Genomic DNA, 26,937 nt, shown 5'->3' with positions numbered 1-26,937 from the left:
AGTAGGCTATATCCTATAGGCCTATGCAAAATGTAGCAAGTGTCGTCATCATTCTCGCTGCTTCCAGTTCAGTAACCATACCTGCTAGATCAGGTGCGCGTGTGGTCTCAATTAAAATATGCAGTTGTGGCCAAAAGTTTTGAGAATGACACAAATATTAATTTTCACAGTCTGCTGCCTCAGTTTGTATGATGGCAATTTGCATATACTCCAGAATGTTATGAAGACTGATCAGATTAATTGCAATTAATTGCAAAGTCCCTCTTTGCCATGCAAATGAACTGAATCCCCCAAAAAACATTTCCACTGCATTTCAGCCCTGCCACAAAAGGTTCTTGCTGAGCTATGCTCAACTCTCCCATTCTGGTCCAGCCAGCTTTCCAGAAGCTTTGCCTTCCCACAGCCTAAATCCAACCAGCTGAACACTCCAAACAGCCTACCTGACTACTCGAAGTCATCCGCATGGGCTTAAAGCACACTGTTGCAATGTGATACAAAAAGTGGCAATTATAAAACTGGAGAGGGGATGCAGGCAGGCATGACCTCCCCGTCCCCCGTCCCCCCTGTCCCCAGTGAAAGTTACGTCCCTGTGTTCTCATTCCCACGAATGAGTGATGAGTCTGGGGGTGTGAGTTTTGGCAGACGCTCTCCTGTGCCAAGTGTATGCTTTAGATTATGGTGAAATTGACTGCATAGCATAAATGTGCTATGGGTATATAAATGTGTAAAGTGATCAAATTAAGTTAGTTGTGAAAGACATTTTCTAGAGAACGTTTGCATGTTTTTCTTCTCTGACAAAAACAAAAGCTGATTCAAAGGTGTGGCAGATATAAAAACTATACTCGGTGAAAGGTGGCGATCGAGGAGGGAATGACTCTTCCGTTCGCCTACTAAGAAATTGACACTCTCCTCGACCACTTATCGGTTTCCGGGTCTCGAGGAGAGAGGACAGAGGACGGTCTTTTGGCCCAAACTAGAGAACCCCAGGGCCTGTGTGTTTTGAGGCTGAAGGGTCATCGGTCACAGTCAGCAGTGGCTGGTGGGAGATGGTGGCAAGTTTGGTTAAGGGATCAGTGTATCAGCGTGTCCTGTCATCTACTCTTCTCACCTCCTCTGACTCATACAGAAGCACCCTACACCTAGGGTCACATATCTTCAGGTAAGGATGCTCTCTAAATGACACTAAACAACACTATCATAATGTTCAAACAAAACTTTCATGTTCTATTTTAAAACAGTGTTTTATTGTTTTAGTTAAATATAGGTTACATTAAAAAAACAAATGCACTGGTCCATGTTGCAAAGTGCCTCTCAGAGCTACTGGTTATATGGCCACTATAAAATCGATATTATATTCCAGTAGAGGCATGTTCTTTTGACAATGAAGGCTTTTATATGTGATATCAACATTTGATATAATATGACCTTTTTGATTGACTTTTTCCATAATGCACATTAAACCAAGTGATGGAAGAGGGGGTTAGGCAAGGCCTGGGTTGTGTTCATTAGAGCACGTAAAAGAAAATGAGCGGTTCTTATTGGCCAAGTCCAGGTAGTCCCTCCCTGTTTCAGTCCATTTCCTTCTGTTTGGTACCTAATGACCATGACCCTTTTTGTTTTGACACCGACTGCCTCTGTGATGATGATGGGAGGAGATGAGCGATGATGTGTCCCAAATGGCACCCTATTCCCTATATACTGCACTACTTTTGACCAGAGCCCCAAGGTCCTGGTCAAAAGTAGTGCACCAAATCGGGAGTAGAGTGCCATTTGGGACTTGACCATGGACTGTGGGTTAATGTTTACCTCCGCTTCACTCCTGAGTCCTGTTCTGCTTCCTGAGGGAGAGAGATGGAAACATTGGCCAGCGTAGGGTCGGTGGACGAGTCGATGGACGTGTTGTTCTGCAGATATTAAAATACACATAAAGGATTACCTTGTCAAATACAGTTAATACGTGACAGATAGTTTACAGGTTTATTGTATATCAATGTGAGTTAATTACAGGATATTCTCTCAGACTTTATATTCATATCCTTTATTGGCCAGTAGCCACAAACATCATAAACATGTCTTATCTAGTCAGGTAAGATCTGCTGATGTGTTCCATTACAAATTCAGTTTGTCCTGTGTTGTATATCATATTGTACAGCTGATGAAACTAAAACTATAAGAGTGGGGAAATGTTTCGTAGTGCCCTCTTCCCAACTGTCTTGGTGTGTTTGAACCATGATAGTTTGTTGGTGATGTGGACACCAAGGATCTTAAAACTCTCGACCCGCCCCACTACAGCCCTGTTGATGTGAATGGGGGCACTTTTGGCCGTCCTTTTCCTGTAGTCCACAGTCATCTCCTTTGTCTTGATCACGTTGAGGGAGAGGTTGTTATCCTGGCACCAAACTGTCAGGTCTCTGATAAGCTGTAGTCAATGAACAGCATTCTCATAAAGGTGTTCCTTTTGTCCAGGTGGGAAAGAGCAGTGTGGAGTGCGATTGAGATTGCTTCATCTGTGGATCTGTTGGGGGCGGTATGCAAATTGTAGTGGGTCTAGGGTTTCCGGGATGATGGTGTTGATGTGAGTCATGACCAGCCTTTCAAAGCACTACATGGCTACCGACGTGAGTGCTGCGGGGCGGTAGTCATTTAGGCAGGTTACCTTCGCTTTCTTGGGCACAGGGACTATGGCGGTCTGCTTGAAACATATAGGTAATACAGTCAGGGACAGGTTGAAAAGGTCAGTGAAGATACTTGCCAATTGGTTTGCGTATGCTCCGAGTACACTTCCTGGTAATCCGTCTTGCCCAGCGGGCTTGTGAATGAAGACCTGTTCACATCGGCTACGGAGAGCATGATCACACTGTCGTCCTGAACAGCTGGTGCTCTCATGCATGCTTCAGTGTTACTTGCCTCGAAGCGAGCATAAAAGGCAGGAAGCTCATCTGGTAGGCTCACTGGGCAGCTTTCGACTGGCTTTCCCTTTTGTGTGATCTTGATATATATTTTTTTGCATTGGGCCTTTAACATTTATTTTTAAATGTAACCTTTATTTAACTAGGCAAGTCAATTAAGAACAAAATCTTATGTACAATGACGCCATACCGGGGAACAGTGGGTTAATAACTGCCTTGTTCAGACACATTTTTACCATGTCAGCTCGGGGATTCGATACATAAACTCTACTTCCGGCGCCGACAGAGATGGCCGCCTCGCTTCGCGTTCCTAGGAAACTATGCAGTTTTTTGTTTTTTTACGTGTTATTTCTTACATTAGTACCCCAGGTCATCTTAGGTTTCATCACATACAGTCGAGAAGAACTACTGAATATAAGATCAGCGTCAACTCACCATCAGTACGACCAAGAATACGCTTTTCGCGACGCGGATCCTGTGCTCTGCCTTACAAACAGGACAACGGAGTGGATCCCATGCAGCGACCCAAAAAAACGACTCCGAAAAAGAGGGAAACGAGGCGGTCTTCTGGTCAGACTCCGGAGACGGGCACATCGTGCACCATTCCCTAGCATTCTTCTTGCCAATGTCCAGTCTCTTGACAACAAGGTTGATGAAATCCGAGCAAGGGTAGCATTCCAGAGGGACATCAGAGACTGTAACGTTCTTTGCTTCACGGAAACGTGGCTTACTGGAGAGACGCTATCCGAAGCGGTGCAGCCAACAGGTTTCTCCACGCATCGCGCAGAGAGGAAAAAACATCTTTCTGGTAAAAAGAGGGGCGGGGGCGTATGCCTTATGACTAACGTGACATGGTGTGATGAAAGAAACATACAGGAACTCAAATCCTTCTGTTCACCTGATTTAGAATTCCTCACAATCAAATGTAGACCGCATTATCTACCAAGAGAATTCTCTTCGATTATAATCACAGCCGTATATATCCCCCCCCAAGCAGACACATCGTTGGCTCTGAATGAACTTTATTTGACTCTTTGCAAACTGGAAACCATTTATCCGGAGGCTGCATTCATTGTAGCTGGGGATTTTAACAAGGCTAATCTGAAAACAAGACTCCCCAAATTTTATCAGCATATCGATTGCGCAACCAGGGGTGGAAAGACCTTGGATCATTGTTACTCTAACTTCCGCGACGCATATAAGGCCTTGCCCCGCCCCCCTTTCGGAAAAGCTGACCACGACTCCATTTTGTTGATCCCTGCCTACAGACAGAAACTAAAACAAGAGGCTCCCACGCTGAGGTCTGTCCAACGCTGGTCCGACCAAGCTGACTCCACACTCCAAGACTGCTTCCATCACGTGGACTGGGACATGTTTCGTATTGCATCAGACAACAACATTGACGAATACGCTGATTCGGTGTGCGAGTTCATTAGAACGTGCGTTGAAGATGTCATTCCCATAGCAACGATTAAAACATTCCCTAACCAGAAACCGTGGATTGATGGCAGCATTCGTGTGAAACTGAAAGCGCGAACCACTGCTTTTAATCAGGGCAAGGTGTCTGGTAACATGACCGAATACAAACAGTGCAGCTATTCCCTCTGCAAGGCTATCAAACAAGCTAAGCGTCAGTACAGAGACAAAGTAGAATCTCAATTCAACGGCTCAGACACAAGAGGCATGTGGCAGGGTCTACAGTCAATCACGGACTACAGGAAGAAATCCAGCCCAGTCACGGACCAGGATGTCCTGCTCCCAGGCAGACTAAATAACTTTTTTGCCCGCTTTGAGGACAATACAGTGCCACTGACACGGCCTGCAACGAAAACTTGCGGTCTCTCCTTCACTGCAGCCGAGGTGAGTAAGACATTTAAACGTGTTAACCCTCGCAAGGCTGCAGGCCCAGACGGCATCCCCAGCCGCGCCCTCAGAGCATGCGCAGACCAGCTGGCCGGTGTGTTTACGGACATATTCAATCAATCCCTATACCAGTCTGCTGTTCCCACATGCTTCAAGAGGGCCACCATTGTTCCTGTTCCCAAGAAAGCTAAGGTAACTGAGCTAAACGACTACCGCCCCGTAGCACTCACTTCCGTCATCATGAAGTGCTTTGAGAGACTAGTCAAGGACCATATCACCTCCACCCTACCTGACACCCTAGACCCACTCCAATTTGCTTACCGCCCAAATAGGTCCACAGACGATGCAATCTCAACCACACTGCACACTGCCCTAACCCATCTGGACAAGAGGAATACCTATGTGAGAATGCTGTTCATTGACTACAGCTCGGCATTCAACACCATAGTACCCTCCAAGCTCGTCATCAAGCTCGAGACCCTGGGTCTCGACCCCGCCCTGTGCAACTGGGTACTGGACTTCCTGACGGGCCGCCCCCAGGTGGTGAGGGTAGGCAACAACATCTCCTCCCCGCTGATCCTCAACACTGGGGCCCCACAAGGGTGCGTTCTGAGCCCTCTCCTGTACTCCCTGTTCACCCACGACTGCGTGGCCACGCACGCCTCCAACTCAATCATCAAGTTTGCGGACGACACAACAGTGGTAGGCTTGATTACCAACAACGACGAGACGGCCTACAGGGAGGAGGTGAGGGCCCTCGGAGTGTGGTGTCAGGAAAATAACCTCACACTCAACGTCAACAAAACTAAGGAGATGATTGTGGACTTCAGGAAACAGCAGAGGGAACACCCCCCTATCCACATCGATGGAACAGTAGTGGAGAGGGTAGCAAGTTTTAAGTTCCTCGGCATACACATCACAGACAAACTGAATTGGTCCACTCACACAGACAGCATTGTGAAGAAGGCGCAGCAGCGCCTCTTCAACCTCAGGAGGCTGAAGAAATTCGGCTTGTCACCAAAAGCACTCACAAACTTCTACAGATGCACAATCGAGAGCATCCTGGCGGGCTGTATCACCGCCTGGTACGGCAACTGCTCCGCCCTCAACCGTAAGGCTCTCCAGGGGGTAGTGAGGTCTGCACAACGCATCACCGGGGGCAAACTACCTGCCCTCCAGGACACCTACACCACCCGATGTCACAGGAAGGCCATAAAGATCATCAAGGACATCAACCACCCGAGCCACTGCCTGTTCACCCCGCTATCATCCAGAAGGCGAGGTCAGTACAGGTGCATCAAAGCTGGGACCGAGAGACTGAAAAACAGCTTCTATCTCAAGGCTATCAGACTGTTAAACAGCCACCACTAACATTGAGTGGCTGCTGCCAACACACTGACACTGACTCAACTCCAGCCACTTTAATAATGGGAATTGATGGGAAATGATGTAAATATATCACTAGCCACTTTAAACAATGCTACCTTATATAATGTTACTTACCCTACATTATTCATCTCATAGGCATACGTATATACTGTACTCTATATCATCGACTGTATCCTTATGTAATACATGTATCACTAGCCACTTTAACTATGCCACTTTGTTTACATACTCATCTCATATGTATATACTGTACTCGATACAATCTACTATATCTGCCTATGCTGCTCTGTACCATCACTCATTCATATATCCTTATGTACATATTCTTTATCCCCTCACACTGTGTACAAGACAGTAGTTTTGGAATTGTTAGTTAGATTACTTGTTGGTTATTACTGCATTGTCGGAACTAGAAGCACAAGCATTTCGCTACACTCGCATTAACATCTGCTAACCATGTGTATGTGACAAATAAAATTTGATTTGATTTGATTTGACATCAACCTTTTGGTTACTGGCACAACGCTCTAACCACTAGGCTACTTGCCACCTAACATTCATGTTTATGATAAGAGGGAATCTTTTGTGTAATATTCCCCCCTAGGATATCCCATACAGTACTATTTTCAGCACAGGGCAGTGTACATTGTAATCTCTGGTGACAGACTGTTAAAACAAACAAGTAAGTTACAGCCATATGAGTAACCAAATCGCGTAGCTGGCCAGCAGGCATGTGGGATTTGGTTCTGGCTTCTCAATATTATACATTCCTATTCCGTCTCCTCACATAACAATAGCCTTGTCATTTAAAGGTTATCACTGAAATGACTGAGTATATTGTTTATTAATATTTACAAGACAAATGAATGACCTTCAAAGGTAACTCACATAGTTTTTAATGTACTATTTTAATCTAACTTCCTGAAACCCTGCCCTCATTTCCTCTGCATTTACCTGCCTATGTTCCGCTAGTCACTACCTGCATATTTGGGCTGTGTTGTTACACGTATAAGCACCTTATCACTGGTGATGTGAATTGGTGGTGGTATTTCATCAGAGAACATATCTATTCCAAACCCTTTGTCTTATTTTTTAGCCTGTTGAGTGAATGGGTAACACTTTATAATAAGTATCATGAAAAAATATGTTTTTTTTCTGCTTGGGTAAGATGGGAAGGTGCATCCATCTTCTGCTCCAAGAGAAGGATCTGAGGTTCGGACAGCTGCTTTCTTAGCATTTAAAAAAACATTTTTAAGAAGGGAGTTTCCCTTAACTCCATGCTTTTGACAGAATTCTGGACATGTTTTAGATAACTACTTATTTAACGTCATCCTTTAAGCATTACACACAAGTCATACGCCTTTATAACATTTACAATAATTGATGAAGCATTTATAAGCATTTATAATGGCATATTTATGTGTTACAAATGAAGGTATACATATTGTGTGGCTTTGTGTGACCCATCCCTTTATTAGACACATCTTCAGGAAATCAAGTTACAATGATAAACACACTTCGAGTGATACATGATACTTTTTACTTAAGCACTTTACACCACTGCTGCTAAGCGACCACCCCTTCCTCAAAGTATTTGTTTTGCTCCCACCCTCCCCCCACCTTCCCACTTCTCTCCCTCTCTCTCTCTTGCTCTTGTCCAGTTAAAACCCTTCCTTTCTCCCTCCTCCAATCCCTTCTTCCCTCCCTCTATTCTCAGTGCCAGTATTTCACAGGCAGGCAGGGAGAGAGGCAGTCAACTTGACCTTCACCAGAGCAGTTGTCGACCCTATCAGATTGATCAAGGAAGGGACTAATACATACTCCCTCACACCGGACACACACATACTAACACACTAGTGGGGAGACCAGGGCAGAGACCAGACACACACACTCACTCACTTGGACTATATTCTTTACGCTCCAGCTCTACTGGTTCACCTCTTTCCTGACTCGACTGAAGGAACAACAGGTAAAGTCCTGTTTTCGGTCCCTTCCTCTCTCCGATATTACTGTCCTCTCTAGTCTCCAACACACTCTACTTTCTTTCTTCTTCTTTCCTGTCCTGTCACTCTCCAGTTATCTGTCTCCCCTTCTCCTCAAAACACTCCCAGAGCCTCATACCGGGACAGGGAAAGTAGGCTAACAGCTCTGCAGTTAGCTCCCAGAGATACTGAGGTAAACACCCAGAGGCAATAGCAGTAGTTAAGGTTGTTGAGGTAGCTGTACAAGTCTGCTATTGTAATTAATAAAGCCACTTTTCTATAGAAGAGCTATGGAGTAGTTATATACAGCTGAAGCAGCGGTAGTTGGAGAGCGTTGGACTCCAGGACTGGTTGACTGTGTGTTCTGTGTTCCAATAGGACTGTGTGTGTAGTGTACAAAGGAGCCTATCATCCTGCTCTCTCTCTCTGCTCTACTCTCAACAGAACTCTGTTTACACTGTGGGAAGTGAGTGAGAGCTTTTCAGTCTGTACTTTCTCTCTTGCTTTCTTTTATTCTTTATTTCTTACTCTCTCTCCCTATCTATGTTCTCTCTCCATCTATTTTCTCTCTCTTTCCGTTGTCCTAGTACTGTGTAATCAAGTGACAATGCCAGAAAAGCCGGTGTTTGGAAGATGTATTGGCACGGGTGTTGTTAGGCCCGACTCTATTCCTCCAAACACTGACTCCAAGGGCATTGTCAAGGGTTACCGACATATTAAAATAATGATTGACGTGTATATTAAAAATATTTTAATTTATTCATACTATTTCATCCTTCCACAAGATATAGTCCCGACACAAATCTAGGGTTGCTACCCAAGCCGGCTGGTCGTTTGTTCTATCAGTTCGGTTGTCAGAGACGACGACCCGGTCGTTCAGTCTTTTTGTTCTGTATCTATGGAACAAAAACACCCAGTCCATACTGGCTGGCAACGTTCTTATCCCTTGCTTTCTAGCTAGCAAACTATGGATAACTCACAGCCATGTCAAACAGCTAGAATAACAACAGTAGCTGCATTTGTTTAAGCTGTTTTCTAGTGAAATTTATTTGAATACTTCCATAACAATTTCACCTGGCATAGAAACTGTGCTCTCTCTCGTCAGGACACTGTTGTTCAGAGGAGCTAGCCAACAACACAGCTAACACAATCACTTCAAACTGAAGCTGGAAAAACTGCAAACTAGCTGCACTTTGTTTCTTTGAGCTTTTTTTCAATTGACATTTCTTTGTATATATATCCATAAAAATGATGCCAGCTGATTCATGTTTTCGACTGGCTGAGATATGCGGCCTGCCTGTCTGTCACGTTCATTACTATGGGACAGCTGGAGATCGAATTGGAATATTGAACCAATGTTGCAAATGTCTGATAGACAGACAGCATTATACTCCACTGTTGACAGCTAAATATTAGTCTGAAAGAAAATGTTCTTAATAGTGGAGATTAAGTTTATACATTTCCCGACTGGGCTGATGAGACAGTGGATTGCGCAGTCAGATGGAACAGAGTAAATAGGTATTTTAACGTTATAGATTTAGCCGGTGGTAACTTAAGGCATAGACACCGGCTCGAATGCGGTTTTAACCAATCGGCATTCAGGAAAAGACCCACCCATTGTTTAAATAAATATAATGTACTGAAACTTGTTGGACAAACAATGACATTGCAATACTGTGTTTGAGCTCATGCAAAACCAGTAAAAGCGTTTCTCTTTACTTTACAAACAGAATACCGGTATGTTCAGTCACACAATCTTAGTAAGCAGGACCAAGGTCAAGTTTTTTTAATGCCACATGCACAAATACAGTGAAACGCCTTTCTTGCAAACTCAAAACCCAACAATGCAATAATCAATAACAACGTAAAAAAAAACTACTATAACTAACTACTATAACTACTATAAAAAAAAGAGAAATAAGAAGAAATATGTAAGTAAATAAGCATACTATATACAGGGTCCGTTCCAATACCGTATTTACAATGTGCAGGGATACTGTAATGATGGAGGTAGATATGAATAGGGGTAAGGTGACTAGGCAACAGGGTATAAGATAAACAGAGTAGCAGCAGCTTGTATGTGAGTGGCTATGCGGGTGTGTAGAGTCAGTATAAATGTATGTTCATGGTGTGTGAGTGAGAAGATGATGATGGAGTGAGTGTGTGTAGGGCTCTGTGAGTGTGCATAGAGACAGAGCAAAAAAAAGAATTTAAGGTCAATGAAGATACAAACTCCTATAATCCGTGTAGCTATTTTGTTAGCTATTTATCAGACTTATTGCTTGGGGATAGAAGCCGTTCAACGGCCTGGTAGTTGATGCACTGGTACCGCTTGCAGTGTGGAAGTAGAGAGAATAGTCTGTGGCTTGGGTGGTTGGAGTCTATCAATTTTCAGAGCCTTCCTTTTACACCGCCTGATACAGAGGTCCTGGATTGCTGGGAGCTCGGCCCAAGTGATGTACTGGGCTGTCCGCACCACCCTCTGTCGTGCCATGTAATCGAGGGCGGTGCTATTGCCATACAAGGCAGTGATGCTCTCAATGGTACAGCTGTATAACTTTTTGAGGATTTGAGGGCCCATGCAAAACTCTTTCAACCTCCTGAGGGCGGAAGAGGCTCTGTCTCGCCTTCTTCACAACTTTGCGTGTGTTTGGACCATTTAAAGTCTTTAGTGATTTGGACACTGAGGAACTTCTCAACCTGCTCCACTGCAGCCACATGTCACATGCACAAATACAGTGAAATGCCTTTCTTGCAAACTAAAAATTCAATAATCAATAACAATGTACAGTTGAAGTCGGAAGTTTACATACACCTTAGCCAAATACATTTAAACTCAGTTTTTCACAATTCCTGACATTTGATTCTAGTAAAATCCCGTCTTAGGTCAGTTGGGATCACCACTTTATTTTAAGAATGTGAAATGTCAGAATAATAGTAGAGAGAATGATTTATTTCAGATTTGATTTATTACATCACATTCCCAGTGGGTCATTGCCTTTAAATTGTTTAACTTGGGTCAAATGTTTCTGGTAGCCTTCCACAAGCTTCACACAATAAGTTGGGTGAATTTTGGCCCATTCCCTCTGTCAGAGCTGGTGTAACTGAGTCAGGTTTGTAGGCCTTCTTGCTCTCACATGCTTTTTCAATTCTGCCCTCAAATTGTCTTTAGAATTGAGGTCAGGGCTTTGTGATGGCCACTCCAATACCTTGCCTTTGTTGTCCTTAACCCATTTGCCACAACTTTGGAAGTATGTTTGGGGTCAATGTCCATTTGGAAGACCCATTTGCGACCAAGCTTTTACTTCCTGACTGATGTCTTGAGATGTTACTTCAATATATCCACATAATTGTACTTCCTCATGATGCCATCTATTTTGTGAAGTTCACCAGTCCCTCCTGCAGCAAAGCACCCCACAACATGATGCTGCCACGGTTGGGATGGTGTTCTTCAGCTTGCAAGCCTCCCCCTTTCTCCTCCAAACATAATGATGGTCATTATGGCAAAATAGTTATATTTTTGTTTCATCAGACCAGAGGACATTTCTCCAAAAAGTATGATCTTTGTCCCCATGTGCAGTTGCAAACCATAGGCTTTTCTATGGCGGTTTTCTAGCAGTGGCTTCTTCCTTGCTGAGCGGCCTTCCAGGTTATGTCGATATAGGACTAGTTTTTACTGTGGGTATAGATACTTTTGTACTTGTTTCCTCCAGCATCTTCACAATGTCCTTTACTGCTGTTCTGGGATTGATTTGCACTTTTCCCACCAAATTACGTTCATCTCTAGGAGACATAACTCGTCTCCTTCCTGAGCGGTATGACAGCTGCGTGGTCCCATGGTGTTTATACTTGAGTGCTATTGTTTGTACAGAGGAACGTGGTACCTTCAGGCATTTGGAAATTGCCCCCAAGGAGGAACCAGACTTGTGGAGGTCTACATTTCTTTTTCTTCTGAGGTCTTGGCTGATTTAAAAAAAAAATCTAATGATGTCAAGCAAAGAGGCACTGAGTTTGAAGGTAGGCCTTGAAATACATCCACAAGTACACCTCCAATTGACTCATTATGTCAATTAGCCTGTCAGAAGATTCTAAAGCCATGACATAATTTTCTGGAATTTTCCAAGCTGTTTAAAGGCACATTCAACTCACTTATCATCTGTATTTTTTCCTCCCTTATATTTGTCAGTTCCCCAGCTCTGTTCCCCGCTGCCTCATTGTATTGTTTTTGTCTTTTTTTTATATGAATTTGCTGACGCTGTTCCTGTCTCGTTCACTTCGATGCATCTGCTTCCTTTTCGAGCATATCAAAATGCTAATCAATAAATAGTTCCAGATTCTCTATTATCGAGAATGTTTGTTTCGTAGTTATCAGATAATCCTCAATTTTTGTGATGAATTCGCGGGACAAGCTGTGCCTACCACGCTGCCGCATACCATGTCATCACCCTATACGGCCCTGTTTGTAACCTCAGGTTGAACTGTGGAACATCCAGATGCTCTTTTGCGAACTTCAGATGTGCAGCAATGTTTTTTTTTTTTTTTTTTTTTTTTTTTTTTTTTTGACAGCAGTGGCTTCTTTTGTGGTGTCCTCCCATGAACACCATTCTTGTTTTACGTATCGATGACTCGTCAACAGAGATGTTAGCATGTTCCAGAGATTTCTGTAAGTCTTTAGCTGACACTCTATGATTCTTCTTATTGAGCCTTCTGCACGGTGCTCTTGCAGTCATCCTTGCAGGACGGCCACTCCTAGGGAGAGTTGCCACAGTGCTGAACTTTCTCCATTTATAGACAATTTGTCTTACCGTGGACTGATGAACATCAATACTTTTAGAGATACTTGGAGGGGACAATGGTTTTGAATGCTAAACTGTAGTCAATGAACAGCATTCTCTCATAGGTATTCTAGGTGGGTGACGGCAGTGTGGAGAGCAATTGAGATTGCATCATCTATGGATCTGTTGGGGCAGTCTTTGTTTCTCTACGAACATGACCGATTTTCTGACTCAGAATAGTGTGTGTGTGGTTTTGCATTATGGAATTGAATGTTTTTGGTGATCTGTCTCAGGGTTTTATGTGTATCATCTTTATTGATTTAGGAAGAGGATGTGGAATTGCAAGATTCAAGTAATGTATTATGTGTTGGTGGTTAATTGATCAAAACTCAGGTCTTTAAAGACTTTGATAACCTTATCAGTGGTAGCTCAGTTGGTAGAGCATGGCGTGGTTTCGATTCCCGGGACCACCCGTAAGTTAAATGTATGCACGCGTTACTGTAAATGCATCTGGGTCGTTCTTGAATTGTGGTGTCATTTGGTAATGGAAATGTGTAAAGAATTTACAAATCTAGGTACATCTATTCTAAATAAACTAATATGGCAGCGTAGCTCTTTCCACTCACAGCCTCTGTCATCCCATATAGGGGTTGAAAATGGCAGATTTTGTGATTGATAAACTACTACATTTGAACGCAGTGGGTGTACAGTAACATGCTATACGTGATGTCAGAGCTCAGGTTCTCCACCACAGCGCTTCATTAGTTTTGACTAATAGCCGTTCACTTGAACACAGAACACAACAAGAAGATGCCCTCATCCCTCCCGCTAATTGGGCTACTTTTGCACATTTGTTGTTGTCCGAGTCAGGGAAATGCTGTAAATCGAGAGAAGCCTGTGTTCTGAAAGATGAGGTGTTGAGGATTTAAATAAATACCACTTTGTTGTCATACAAGCAAACCACACACCCACGAGTCCAAATTTGCATTCCATATTTCATATTTGAAAACATGTCTTGCTATATTTGATCCACAGATACAAGGAGGACATGCGTTATAACCTGGGTTGTCCTGAAAATAACGAGCCTATGTTTGTAGTATGGTGAAGAAAACTTGCCTCGGAACACTCAATTGAATGCACTCAACTCCATTCTATACGCACCAAAATTACAATATGTTTGTCTGAAGTGCCTTTTGAAAGCCTAACACTGCAAGATTGTATTCTATAATTTAGCTAGCCATGTTGGCATTAGAATAAGCTTTCAAATTATGCCCACCTGACCCAGATTGTGATTTATATAACAACAACAGTAATTGTGTGACGTGGGACTCAGGGCTGTTTTCCAAACAAAAAACTTGCTACAGTTCCTCAATGTTAAAGCTAGGAGAGAGATAAAAAAAAAATAGCACTTTATAGTTAAAGGCTCTTTCCTTTTGTCATAAAAGTACATTGAAATGACTTAACTGTGCACAGTTTGGAAAGGTGTTTGGCCACTTAGAGACAACAGTTAAACCTCTTATTCAAACCATTGTAATCGTTTTTTGCAATTTCTCAAATTCCAATGAATAATATTATGTTACTGAATGTTTCCAGAGTGTTTTCAGATATCATTATTGACAAATGCTGTGAAAATGACAATAAATGTAAAATGCACATAAAATCATAGTGTAATGTTTGGATTCAGAACTGTTGTGTCCTCGCCTTTAGTTGGACAATTTCCCCATAATCTTCAAAGTGTTCTCTTTCAATTGCTACCATGGTTATGCATATGCTTTTTAGAGTTCTTCTTTTAAAAGAACATTTCAATTTGACCCTATTCATATGCTCTAGACAAATTTCCACGAGTGTAAGGGGTTAATGACTTTTAATAATTTTGACCATTATGATAATATTGTGCCACCAGTAGGAGTAGTAACACCAATGATGGTAACACCAATGAAATTAATTGGAGGTTATTGAGGATTTTCTTAAACGGAGGCCACAGATGCGCAAATCTAAGGTCATTAACCGTTTGAAAATAATTTACTTAAGCAATATGATTAATAATTTTGCTCACAATGTAATCATTTCCCTTCATTTAAATTGAGTAACATCAAGTGCTTTTTCACATTCAAGTGACACATTTAGACACCAAATTATAAATGGAATCCTCAAATTTATGACCTACTAAAAGGGTGTGATTAGAAAATAATTTTCTTTAAAATCAACCCTTCCCCCGATAACAGTTTGCTATTGGAGGGAATGATTTTCAAGGTGGTAACACCAATGACATAGAACTGGGGGACAGACATTATACTAGTAAAAAATTGGCATTGTAATAGCCGCCTTCGTTTTTATTGATCTATACAATATACAAAATACTTTTGTTTCACTTTCTAGCATTCAAAATAATAGATATCTCTAAATCCCCCAAAACATCTCTCTACAACTCTACACGTCACTACTGGGACAAGCCAATTTTCTAACCCTAAGTACTTTAAACAATGCGTAAACAAAGTTTTGCAGTATGTTTTTATCATTGATATATTCAATATAAACAAAAACGTGTGATGTGTAACTATTTGTCATTTTAATGTGTTTTTCATGGTTGCATAGGCAAGGGACACAAAGGCCACCACAATTCAAGAACGACCCGTCTGTGAAATGGCATGTACTATGGTAGAGCCTAAGATAGACATATGGTCTCTAGAAGGATGTTGTGCCGAATGTTTACAGATCATTAGGGAAGCGCTTTACACATGAACAGAAGAACGTTTCCCTTGTTATCACGTTTATGGTTTCCTTCAAGGCAGGATTTCTTACAGTTGCTATACAATACTTTATTATACAATACTTTATTATACAATACTTTATTATACAATACTTTACTATACAATACGTTTCCTTTCCAGTGCCTGCACTTTTTCACAACAATCTCATTACCTCTGTGTTTTTCTTGGCTTTCTCCTCTGTATCCGTGTGTGTTTCCACCCTCACCCCAGTCTCTCTCTGCTCTGTGCGTTTGCAGGCCCAGCAATACTGAGATTGTGCCATAAGTTGATTGCTCCACACAAATTTCTCCATCCTTACCCTAGCACACCCTCCGGCCCTGTCTCCAGCTGCAGTGATGGGAGCATATAGGAGAGTTTGGAGGATGGGGGGCTGCGTCGGGGCGGTGTTGGCCTGGATTGGGGCACTGTTCCTGGGTTCCAGCTTGGCCCAGCCTCCCGCTGACTCCTGTCCTACGGGAGTCACTCCCTTGAACCTGAGCCAGCCCCAGTACCAGTCAGTCCCAGGAGCAGACACAGGCTTCATGTCCGGGGTGGTCCAGTCCTTCCTCCACACCGTCCAGCCCAACCCCTTCCCCAAAGGTCAGTCTAGGGCTGAATTTGTCTGGTAAAAAGTAGTGTACGGTATACAAAGGGAGCAGGGTGCCGTAGTCAAAAACAAAACAAGTGCACTATAAAGGGAAGATTGTGCCATTTTGGACATAGCCTAGTCTGACACCGCTCCTTTTCTACAGCAGTCTATATATCATTCTGACCTCATATTGACCTAGCCAGTTGTGTGTAGCCACTATGTACATCCCATACAAATACATGGGCTTCCTCCAATTTGCAGAGTGAAAATGGTATAGAGCTATAGGGGAATTGTATTATAATTTTTCTTCTGTTGCCAACTAATCTCTTGTGAACAGACTACGTAAACATTAGGCAATATTTTATTTCTAGCTTAACTGAGATTAGTTTCCATCAGGAAATGCACTGTTTGCTTTCCTCCTAACTCTCCCCAAAGATTTGAGCATGTGTGCCTATAGTGATGTGATGAGGTTAAACATTAGAGCCAACCAGCGCTCTTTAACCATAGAAACTGGCGACGCCGTTAGCCAGTAAGTGTGTTCATGGGAATGCCTTTGGTGTGTTGTGGGTCAGGCTGTCAATGGTTAACTACTGTAGTCAGATGAGAGCGTTTTGTAGATGGTGTGTTTCCTTTTATTTTTATTTAGTGAGTGACTCATACACTTATGGTTAACCCAGAAACCACAGAGCAGAGTAACAGCGTAGGCCTGTGGACAATACTCCACTGTAGTTTGTCTCACTGACAGAATCTGATTGTCCATCTCCTTTGTCACGACAGTACATTTCACTATGATGTCAGAGCTGGCTCAGTTTATCTATTGCCTCCTTGTTAGAGCCATTATTGATTCTGTTTGACAAACAACAGTGAAGGTCCCTCAGGTATACACACACACACACACACACACACAAGTTAATCAGTCATTGACCTTTGCCCAGGTGAAACTCGTCTTAGATCAGAGAGCTCTCAGGTTGCTATGCACGGATTGGATAGCGATAGTCTCTCTGATCATGGCTTCTATCCAATCAGGATTGGAGGTATTATTGCTGCTTAGTGTTTCAACCCTTGTTTGCGCATGTTTTGGTTTTATGTTTGTTGAGAACACTGACATTTGTCTGTTATTATGTGCCAGGCAATGAGGAGTAATTTAACATTTTAAGAACTTTACATTTCTGAACCCAACTGTAAATACGGACTGATCCACTCTCTGGTCAAATCCTATACTAAGACACTCTGTCTTAGACAGTCTCTCTCTCTCTCTCTCTCTCTCTCTCTCTCTCTCTCTCTCTCTCTCTCTCTCTCTCTCTCTCTCTCTCTCTCTCTCTCTCTCTCTCTCTCTCTCTCTCTCTCTCTCTCTCTCTCTCGAATGGTTACCCATGGTTTCATGATCCTTAGGTTAGGTTACATCTAAATAACATACGGGTGGTTTGATTTCCTATTTCACTGTTGTCAGAGAGAGAGAGAGGGTGAAGGAGGAATGAACGAAGAGAGGAAGGGAATGCGGGTGGGAGAAGATCAGAGGGTTGATGTAAAAATGTGACGCCTGATCTCCATTCAGCCTTGTGAAAGTGTGAACTCTGATCCTCTCACATGAAGATGTTTATAAAAAAGAAACTTCCCTTTATCAGGACCCTGTCTTTCAAAGATAATTCGTGAAAATCCAAATAGCTTCACAGATCTTCATTTGTATAGGGTTTAAACACTGTTTCCCATGCTTGTTCAATGAACCATAAACAATTAATGAACGTGCACCTGTGGAACGGTCGTTAAGACACTAACAGCTTACAGACGGTAGGCAATTAAGGTCACAGTTATGAAAACGTAGGACACTAGAGAGGCCTTTCTACTGACTCTGAAAAACACCAAAAGAAAGATGCCCAGGGTCCCTGCTCATCTGCGTGAAGGCATGCTGCAAGGAGGCATGAGGACTGCAGATGTGGCCAGGGCAATAAATTGCAATGTCTGTACTGTGAGATGCCTAAGACAGTGCTACAGGGAGACATGAAGGACAGCTGATTGTCCTCGCAGTAGCAGACCATGTGTAACAACACCTGCACAGGATCGGTACATCTGGACATCAAACCTGCGGGACAGGTACAGGATTGCAACGACAACTGCCCGAGTTACACCAGGAACGCACAATCCCTCCATCAGTGCTCAGACTGTCTGCAATAGGCTGAGAGAGGCTGGACTGAGAGCTTGTAGGCCTGTTGTAAGGCAGGTCCTCACCAGACATCCCTGGAAACAACGTTGCCTATAGTCACAAACCCACCGTTGCTGAACAAGACAGGACTGGCAAAAAGTGCTCTTCACTGACGAGTTGCTGTTTTGTCTCATCAGGGGTGATAGCCTAGTGGTTAGAGCGTTGGACTAGTAACCGAGAGGTTCCAAGATCAAATCCCAGAGCAGACAAGGTAAAGATCTGGCATTCTGCCCCTTAACAAGGAAGTTAACCCACTGTTCCTAGCCCGTCATTGAAAATACGAATTTGTTCTTAACTGACTTGCCTAGTTAAATAGAGGTAAAATAAATCAAATTGTCAGATCGTCGAAGGAATGAGCGGTACACCGAGGCCTGTACTCTGAAGCGGGATCGATTTGGAGGTGGAGGGTCTGTCATGGTCTGGGGCGATCGCTGTGCGTTACAGGGAAGACATCCTCCTCCCTCATGTGGTACCCTTCCTGCAGGCTCATCCTGACATGACCCTCCAGCATGACAATGCCACCAGCCATACTGCTCGTTCTAGGCGGGATTTCTTGCAAGACAGGAATGTCAGTGTTCTGCCATTACCAGCGAAGAGCTCGGATCTTAATCCCATTGAGCACGTCTGGGACCTGTTGGCTCCCCCCAGAAATGTCCGGGAACTTGCAGGTGCCTTTGTGGAAGAGTGGGGTAACATCTCACAGCAAGAACTGGCAAATCTGGTGCCGTCCAGTACTTAATGCAGTACTTAATGCAGCTGGTGGCCACACCAGATACTGACTGTTACTTTTGATTTTAACCACATTATTCCATTTCTGTTAGTCACATGTCTGTGGAACTTGTTCAGTTTATGTCTCAGTTGTTGAATCTTGTTATGTTCATACAAATATTTACATGCTAAGTTTGCTGAAAATAAACGCAGTTGACAGTGAGAGGATGTTTCTTTTTTTGCTGTGTTTATGTTGAATATATTTGCTGTACTGATATCCAATCCTTGTAGGTTGAATGATGACTGGCTGTGTTTGTGTATATAGAAATGAGAGAGGGAATGCCAATAAGAACTGAAAAAGTTGCCTTTCAGTCAGTCACATGGTATATCATACTATGGGGAGTCAACGACCAATCATATTCACCTGAATAAAACTGAAATCATGCCAAACGGGCCAATGGCTGCTGAGCTCGCCCTCGGAAGCCCCGCCTTCCTGGATATAACACTGGATGGATGGATGGAAAGCTGGCAAGTTACTTAGCTCCAGAGGCTACAAAGAGGGCTAATCCTAGCACGATGAATACACAGTGCTGGTTCTCGGCGGATCAGCTGGACAAAGTGTACTTCACTGAGGGTGTGGCGGCCCGGTCATTGAATGTGGTCACAATGCTGCTGATGTATTATATTGATTTGCTACAGGAGCTGAATAAGACCACAGAGTCGGGGAAGCCGGTTTCAGAGCTTCTCGATGAAATCCGTGCTGCTGTTGATTTTGTACTGCGTCCGTCCTGCTGTACTATCCTGGCTATGGTGAGAAGTATGGGTTCACCACCACCTCTGGTTGACATTGTCTTGGATTCCTGACAGGGACAGGAGGATGTATTTGGATGAGCCAGTTTCACCAACAAGGGCAACAGTGCTCCCAAGTGGCTCAGTCAATGGGGACAAGTTACTGGTTTGCGAAGTCCCCCAAACCTTTCTTGATGTCATTATGTCAATGGTCTCCGAGGTCCTAGCGCCTGTCTTGAGAGAGGAGATTTCCTCTCTCCTTCAAAAGCAGGCTATTCGGCTGGTCCCCGTGTCAGTTCCCAAGAGCGATGGAACGTTGAGTCCCATCCTGGACTTGCGTGTTTTTAAACAAATCACCTCAAGGTTTGCAATTTCAAAATGCTAATACTTTGCTGGCTATTGCAGTCGGTGTGTCCCAGCGTTTGGTTTACGCACATAGATCTGAAGAATGCATGTTTTCATGTGGCTACACATCCTCCCCACAGAAGGTTTCATTTCGAGAGTGTGGCCTACGAGTTTCTGGTCCTGCCTTTCGGACTCTCCCGATCGCTCTGCACCTTTTCTATGGCAGTGGAGGCGACATTGGCACCGGTGCAGTGCCAGCGGATCAGAGTATTGGCCTATCTGGATGACTGGCTGGTCATAGCGGAGTCGAGGGAACAGGTGGAGCTCCACCCTGCCACGCTGGTTTCCCATATTAAGTCTGTGGTGCAAAGTGGATTACAAGAACAGTTGTTTGACTCCGGCTCAGTGCTTTCAGTGTCTGGGTCTCATTCTGGACACGGTTCTGAATCCTGTGTTTATTGTCCCAACAAAGGAGGGTCGCATTCCGGCTCTGTCCGGCACGGTTTCAACTGGGGCACTCTGCGCCTTTTCCCTTGTGCCTGCGGTTATTGGGTCTGATGGCCTCTATGAAAGCTGTGGTGCCTCGAGGACTTCTGTTGAGGCGTCTGTTTCAGCGCCGAGTGATTGCTACGCGTCTGAACACATCTCGCTACTGCCATTGACTGCTCAAGATATGACCGTCATGCCTAAGGGAGTTGACTCCATGGAGGGACCCACGTTTGTTGTTGCAAGGGGTTCTCATGGGCCCGGTAGTGTGTTGCATGTTGATCACGACAGATGCATCTTTACTGGGATGGGGAGCGCTTTGTGTGGGCTACTCAAAAAGAGGGATTTGGTCAACAGCGCAAAGGGCGCTGCATATCAATTACCTAGAGCTACTGACTGTTTGCTAGCACTGAGGCATTTCCTTCCATAGTTGGAGGGACAGAATGTGTTGGTAATGTCCGACAACAGGCTGGCGGTGGCGTACATCAACAGGCAGTAGGGGGGCGCTCGTATGAAGCAGTGCCCATTTTCTGTCACTCAGGGCGATGTATCTTCCCAGATCTCTCAACATGGGGCAGTTCTACTTTCCAAGGGGGAGTGGAGACTGCACCCCTCTTTCCCAGATCGCTCGAAAAATGTGCATTGTCATTTGTTCTGCTCAATGACGGTTACTGGCGCTCCCGTTTGGGAACAGACACTTTGGCGTGTCAGTGGCCTCGGACCCTGCTCTATGCGTTCCTCCGCTGGGCCTGATTCATGCCCATGTGGAGAGGGTCCATCAGGAGGGTCTGGTGTTGATTCAGGTGGCAACCCCGTTGGCCCGAGCAACCTTGATTCCCAGAGATCATCCATCCGCCTGTTGGACAGGGATCCATGAAGGGTTCCGTGTCGTTGGGATCTATTGTCCCAGTCGCAAGTGAGAATTTGTTACCCACGGCCGCAGATATGGATCTGTGGGTTTGGCCCCTGACAGGTTGAATTTGACGGTGATTATGTCTATACACTCGGCCCGTGCGCCCTCTACGAGACGGTTGTATAACATATAAGTGGCGTGCGTTTGAGATGTGATGTCAGGTTAAAGGAGATTCTCCTTTTCAGAGCTCTTTGGTGGACTTTTTGATGTCCTTCCAAGAGCTTTTTGAGCAGGGCCTTTCTTTTTATACATTTGAAGCTTATGTGGGAGCCATCTCGACGTGTCATGTAGGTATTGTCAGTTCTACCCCAGGGTCTCAAATCTAATTTTATTTGTCACATGCGCCACATACGCCCCCCCCCCCCCCCTCCCCTCCTGTGTGTGCATGGGCTGTCATAGGCGTGCTAGGCTTGGGGAGTGATTGTTTCCATAGTATGTTATACAGAGTGACCAACTGAAAAGGAACGTACAGTTATGAATATAACTACTATTCCCCGAAGGAGGGAACGAGGTATAACATACTATGGGAACATACAATCAATCCGCGCCTACAGTGGAATTGGGCTCGCTGAAGAGCGGTACTTAATTGAGGAAATGTATGCGACCCCCCCAGTATTATAGTCAGGAAGGCGGGACTTCCGAGGGCGGGCTTGGCATCCGTTTGGCGGGATTTCAGTTCTTCAGGTGAATATGATTGGTTGTTGACTCCCCATAGTATGTTATACCTCATTCCCTCCTTCAGGGAACAATAGTTATATCATAAGTGTACGTTTTCACAATTGCTTTCATATGCCGTATGATCTCAAGACCCTTAAATATGTACGTATTGTGTAGTGCTTATCCAGATCCTCCTCCTCCTTTCTTTTTCTCTCTCTCTCCCTCTCCATCTCTCTCTCTTAGATTTGCTGGTGAAATTATTGGAGGAAAATGGCAATAAATACAATGATGACAAGACCATTAAAGAGGTGAGAACAGATGCGCGTAAGACTCCTGTCCACATCACAGTCAATCTATTGTCTAGTGATATTTGACAGAGTGTGACGTCACATCGAACAACAATGACTCTTCATTGTTACAGATAGAAGATTGGTCTAATGAATATTTCTGGTCATTCGGTTTTCATAGTATTGCATGAGTAGTAGATGACAGTGTAAAGTACACTAACACTACACAGTAATGTGCAACGTTAATATATTTGAGCAAAGTGTCACCATCCTTCTCTTCACCAATGTTGAATCAGCCAACTTTTCTTCTTCTTATTATTTACACTGTGCTCATAATCCTATATATTCTACTAGTGTATCTGTGTGTTTATGTTAATGTGTGTGTGTGTGTCTGTGTATGTTAACTGTGTGTGAATCTCCTCAGGTCCTTCTCTATGAAGTTGGTTTCCTAGTGTGTGCTGCTATAGGGATCGTGTACATTATCCTGATGCCCCTGGTGGGGTTCTGCCTGGCCTGCTGTCGCTGCTGTGGACGCTGTGGAGGACACATGTACCAGAAGCAGACTAAAGCTGTCTACTGTCACAGGAGAGGATTCTACTGGGCTACGTTACTCACCACGCTAGTCATACTGTAAGTGTGTGCGCATATTTTAAGCCTTTGGATAAGAAAAAAAAAAACGGAAAATTTTTGATATGAAGTGAAACAATGAACACACACTGACTTTTCTGTGCATGTGTGTGTAGTTCAGGGAACATCTGCATGTTCTTCAGCAACCAGTTTCTGAAAGGGAGTGTCGAGGACAGCTCTGTAGAACTCAACAATACACTTGACAACCTCCAAACCTACCTCACTGCTGTCCCACAGGTGTGTGCGTGAGCGCGTGCGTGTGAGAGAGGACTTACCTGTGATTTTCAGAAGGGAGTAGAAAACCTAAGTAATAAATGAAGAAGGAAGACCAGTTTAGTTTCTAAAACATTATAGACATGTCAATACAGACAGTTTTATAGATGAACAGTGGGGTCTGAAATTATTGACACCATTGATAAAGATGAGCAAGAATGACAAAATAAATAATTCAAATACTGGAGCTACGGAGTATGCTACAGGCAGCAAGTGGCACCTTAATTGGGGAGGACGGGCTCATGGTAATGGCTGGAAGGAATAAATAGAATGGTATTGAACACATCAAACATGTTTTCCATGTGCTTGATACCATTCCATTCACTCTGTTCCACCCATTATTATGAGTTGTCCTCCCCTCAGCTGCCCTTGGTATGCAATTTCTTTGGGGGGGGGATTACATAGTTTTATACTAATACAATTGCTCAGAGAAAGAGATTTTGTTTAACAAGTGATATGTTTTTTTCTCAAGAAGGTTAGGGGTCAAATGTATTGACCCCTAAAGATTATTATGAATCAAGTTGTCACAGGTTTACATTTTTTAAATTTCATGTACCCAGGACGCAATGACTACATCAAGCGTGACTCTACAAACTTGTCGGATGCATTTGCAGTTCGTTTTGGTTGTGTTTCAGATTATTTAGTGCCCATTTAGAAATCAATGGTAAATATTGTATTGTTATTTTGGAGTCTCTTTTACTGTAAATAAGAATATAATATGTTTCTAAACACTTCTACATTAGCGTGGATGATACCATGGTTACGGATCATCCTAAATGAATTGTGAATAATGACGAGTGATTTAAAAACAGTGGGTCAAACATCATACCCCCAAAACATACTAACCACCCCTGTTATTTGCAATGGTGAGAGGTTAGCATGTCTTGGGGGTATGACCTTTGACCCTCTGTCACACCATTAGTCGCCCATTCACCTTAATGGTTAACTGACTGTCAAGCTTGCACTGTCAACACTTTTATCTGGTACAACAGAGGGAGAGGGACGCCAGGGGAAGAGAGGGAGAAGAAGGCAGGGGATAGAGAGGGAGAGAAAGGGGGCAAGACTGGGGAGAAAGAGAGGATGAGAGCGGAAGAAGGAGGGAAGAAGGGGGGAAGAGAGAGAAAGGATGGAAAGGAAAGGATAGGATAGGTTAATGGTAGGGCAGGTTGTGTTATTAGAACTGGTCAATCATTCATTTTGGCTGTCGGTAGTGGCTTTGAAGTTTCAGTTTTGTGTTCAGAATGTGCTTGAGAGAGTCTCCTCAATTGTATGTCGTCTCTCCTGTGTCTAAGTGTGTGTGTGTCTTCTATCTCTGCTCAGCAAATTGATAGTGTGCTGATAGGGAGCAATGAGACAGTGGATGAAGTCACCAGAAGCCTCAATAGTGAGTACCCGAGCTTCTAGTCACATAATGCATCACACGTTCTGCAAAGTACAAACACACTGAAATAACTGTAAATCCAATTGTCGTTTTGACCCAGTAGTGACTAGCTGCCATTCACAATTTGGGAAACACCAATGACATAAATATCTACCTTCTCTCTCACTCCCAGATATAGGTAATCTGCTGGGCAAGGAGATCCAGAGAAGGCTAGAGGGCCCCCTGAAACCTTCCCTGCAGTCTGTCAGAGATATAGCCAATGGTACAACTCCATCCTGTGTGTGTGTTTTTGTGTGTGTGTGTATATTCCTCTTCTGATATTCTAACAGGGTTTTCTGTGTGTGTGCGCTTGTATGTGGTGTTTGTGTGTATATTCCTCTTCTGATATAGGTTCATTTGAATTATCTACATTAATTGTTTAACAAAGTGCTTTTTAAAGTCTTCTGACATTTTAAAATGTGTGTATGTTGTATTTGTATCCTAGTGGTGAACAGTACCAGTGTCCTGCTGGTGAGGTTAGACTCTACTCTAACCCAGGTCCGGTCTGATGTATCTGTGGTCCAGGCTAATGTTAGCTCTGTCAGAGACCGCATCAACAGCACACTGAGAAACCCTAACTGTACTGCATGCTCGGCCTATCAGTCAGAGCTACAGAAACTAACATTTGCCACCACTATCGCTGTGAGTACAACTTAGTTTCGTGTTGCCGCCTCTTCCTCTTTCCACGTTTCCACGATTGTTCAGTTATCACCCTGTCTGTACCCACCGGTGTGTGTCTTTTCATCCTACTGGTTTGTTCTTGATAAGGAAGGATTCAGGCCTTTTGTTAAACACAATCAAGCTCTTCTGTGTTCCTGATAACATGTGTGTGTGGTTTTCGACAGTGTGTGTTGTGTGGTGATGGACTGTGTTTTGAGGAAATTGCCTTGCAACAGGAGGAACACATTACTGGGTTAATGAGATCGACACGACACAGGCAAATGAGTAGACTCATTGACTCATGGTGTTATCTTTGGATGTCAGGTTTCAGTCTGTAAGCTGACCTGACTTGTCCTTTCTTCCGCCTCCTCCTCCTACTCCCTCCCTCTGACGCCCCCCCCCCCCCCCCCCCCCAAACAGGCTACCACCAACGAAGGGCTTCGGTTTCAGGAAAATGACAGCTCATAATGCATGCTCACATGCACACACACCTTATCAGTAACACAAGATGAAACCAGATATTTCTGTCTGTTAGCAGTTGATGTTACTCTTCAATAACACAGGCCCTTAAGCATATCAGGGGGCGAACAATTGGTTTATTCAAAGAGGAGGACAAATCATAGATGTTATGCTGAGAGGTAGATGTTCATTCTCCCCTGTCCTCAGTGATTCTCTCCACAGAACAAAGAGACAGGATGTAGTTTTATAACCCAGCTCTAGCCTGTGGTTGACCAATTAGAATTCCTTGCAATTAAACTGTGCCAATGGCCAAGTAACAAGTATCCGATTTCAGGCTCAATGTATACCAATGAGAATTTGCCATGTAGCTATGAGTCCCGGACTGAAATTCCTCCCATGTCTCTGACCCATTGGTCTTTAATCCCTATTACAGAAAATAACACTATTTCCATTGATCGTTAGTACTCTATTGACTTTTAGTCCTCTTGACCTTTAGTACTATATTGACCTCTCATCCTCTGCATTGTGTATTTATCTTCTAAATACATGTCCAACAAAAGGCCTGAATAGTTCCATATAAATGTTGTTTTTAGACTTCAGTTTATTTTATCATAGACAATGCAGTTTTTAATTAATCCCTCTCACTGATCTACTTTGATAACGAGCATCATTTTAAAATGTGATGATCTAGTTTCGTGGGTGGAGTTTAAATACTTGATCGATGTATATAGCATAGAAGGGTGTAATTGTCTTTAGGACAGCTGTTTTTTAGTCAAGACTTTCGTGTTTTTAACGTAATATGTAATTGTTGTACTGTATGTGTGGTTATAGTTTTGTTTAATGTTGTGTTAGTGTA

General features: G+C 43.5%; 1 protein-coding gene across 4 annotated transcripts in view; it reads left to right on the top strand.

Annotated features, from left to right (window-relative positions):
• The first annotated feature begins 7,882 nt into the window (after nucleotides 1-7,882).
• The window catches only part of LOC139409564 (prominin-1-A-like), a 32,005-nt gene continuing 12,950 nt past the window's right edge, over nucleotides 7,883-26,937 (top strand). The window contains exons 1-8 of one of the 4 annotated variants that reach the window (XM_071154912.1): nucleotides 7,883-8,130; nucleotides 15,926-16,268; nucleotides 22,599-22,663; nucleotides 23,067-23,272; nucleotides 23,386-23,506; nucleotides 24,863-24,926; nucleotides 25,096-25,185; nucleotides 25,408-25,604. In XM_071154912.1, the coding sequence (XP_071011013.1) occupies nucleotides 16,025-16,268; nucleotides 22,599-22,663; nucleotides 23,067-23,272; nucleotides 23,386-23,506; nucleotides 24,863-24,926; nucleotides 25,096-25,185; nucleotides 25,408-25,604 (987 nt within the window). In that variant the 5' untranslated portion in view covers nucleotides 7,883-8,130; nucleotides 15,926-16,024. Of the gene's footprint in view, nucleotides 8,131-8,596; nucleotides 8,610-15,925; nucleotides 16,269-22,598; nucleotides 22,664-23,066; nucleotides 23,273-23,385; nucleotides 23,507-24,862; nucleotides 24,927-25,095; nucleotides 25,186-25,407; nucleotides 25,605-26,937 lie in introns of those variants that run through there. The other 3 variants (XM_071154920.1, XM_071154930.1, XM_071154903.1) reach the window with 3 other exon arrangements.

This window comes from Oncorhynchus clarkii, chromosome 1, assembly GCF_045791955.1.
Source record: "Oncorhynchus clarkii lewisi isolate Uvic-CL-2024 chromosome 1, UVic_Ocla_1.0, whole genome shotgun sequence".
NCBI lineage: Eukaryota > Metazoa > Chordata > Actinopteri > Salmoniformes > Salmonidae > Oncorhynchus > Oncorhynchus clarkii.
This window is presented reverse-complemented; position numbering and strand designations above follow the sequence as displayed.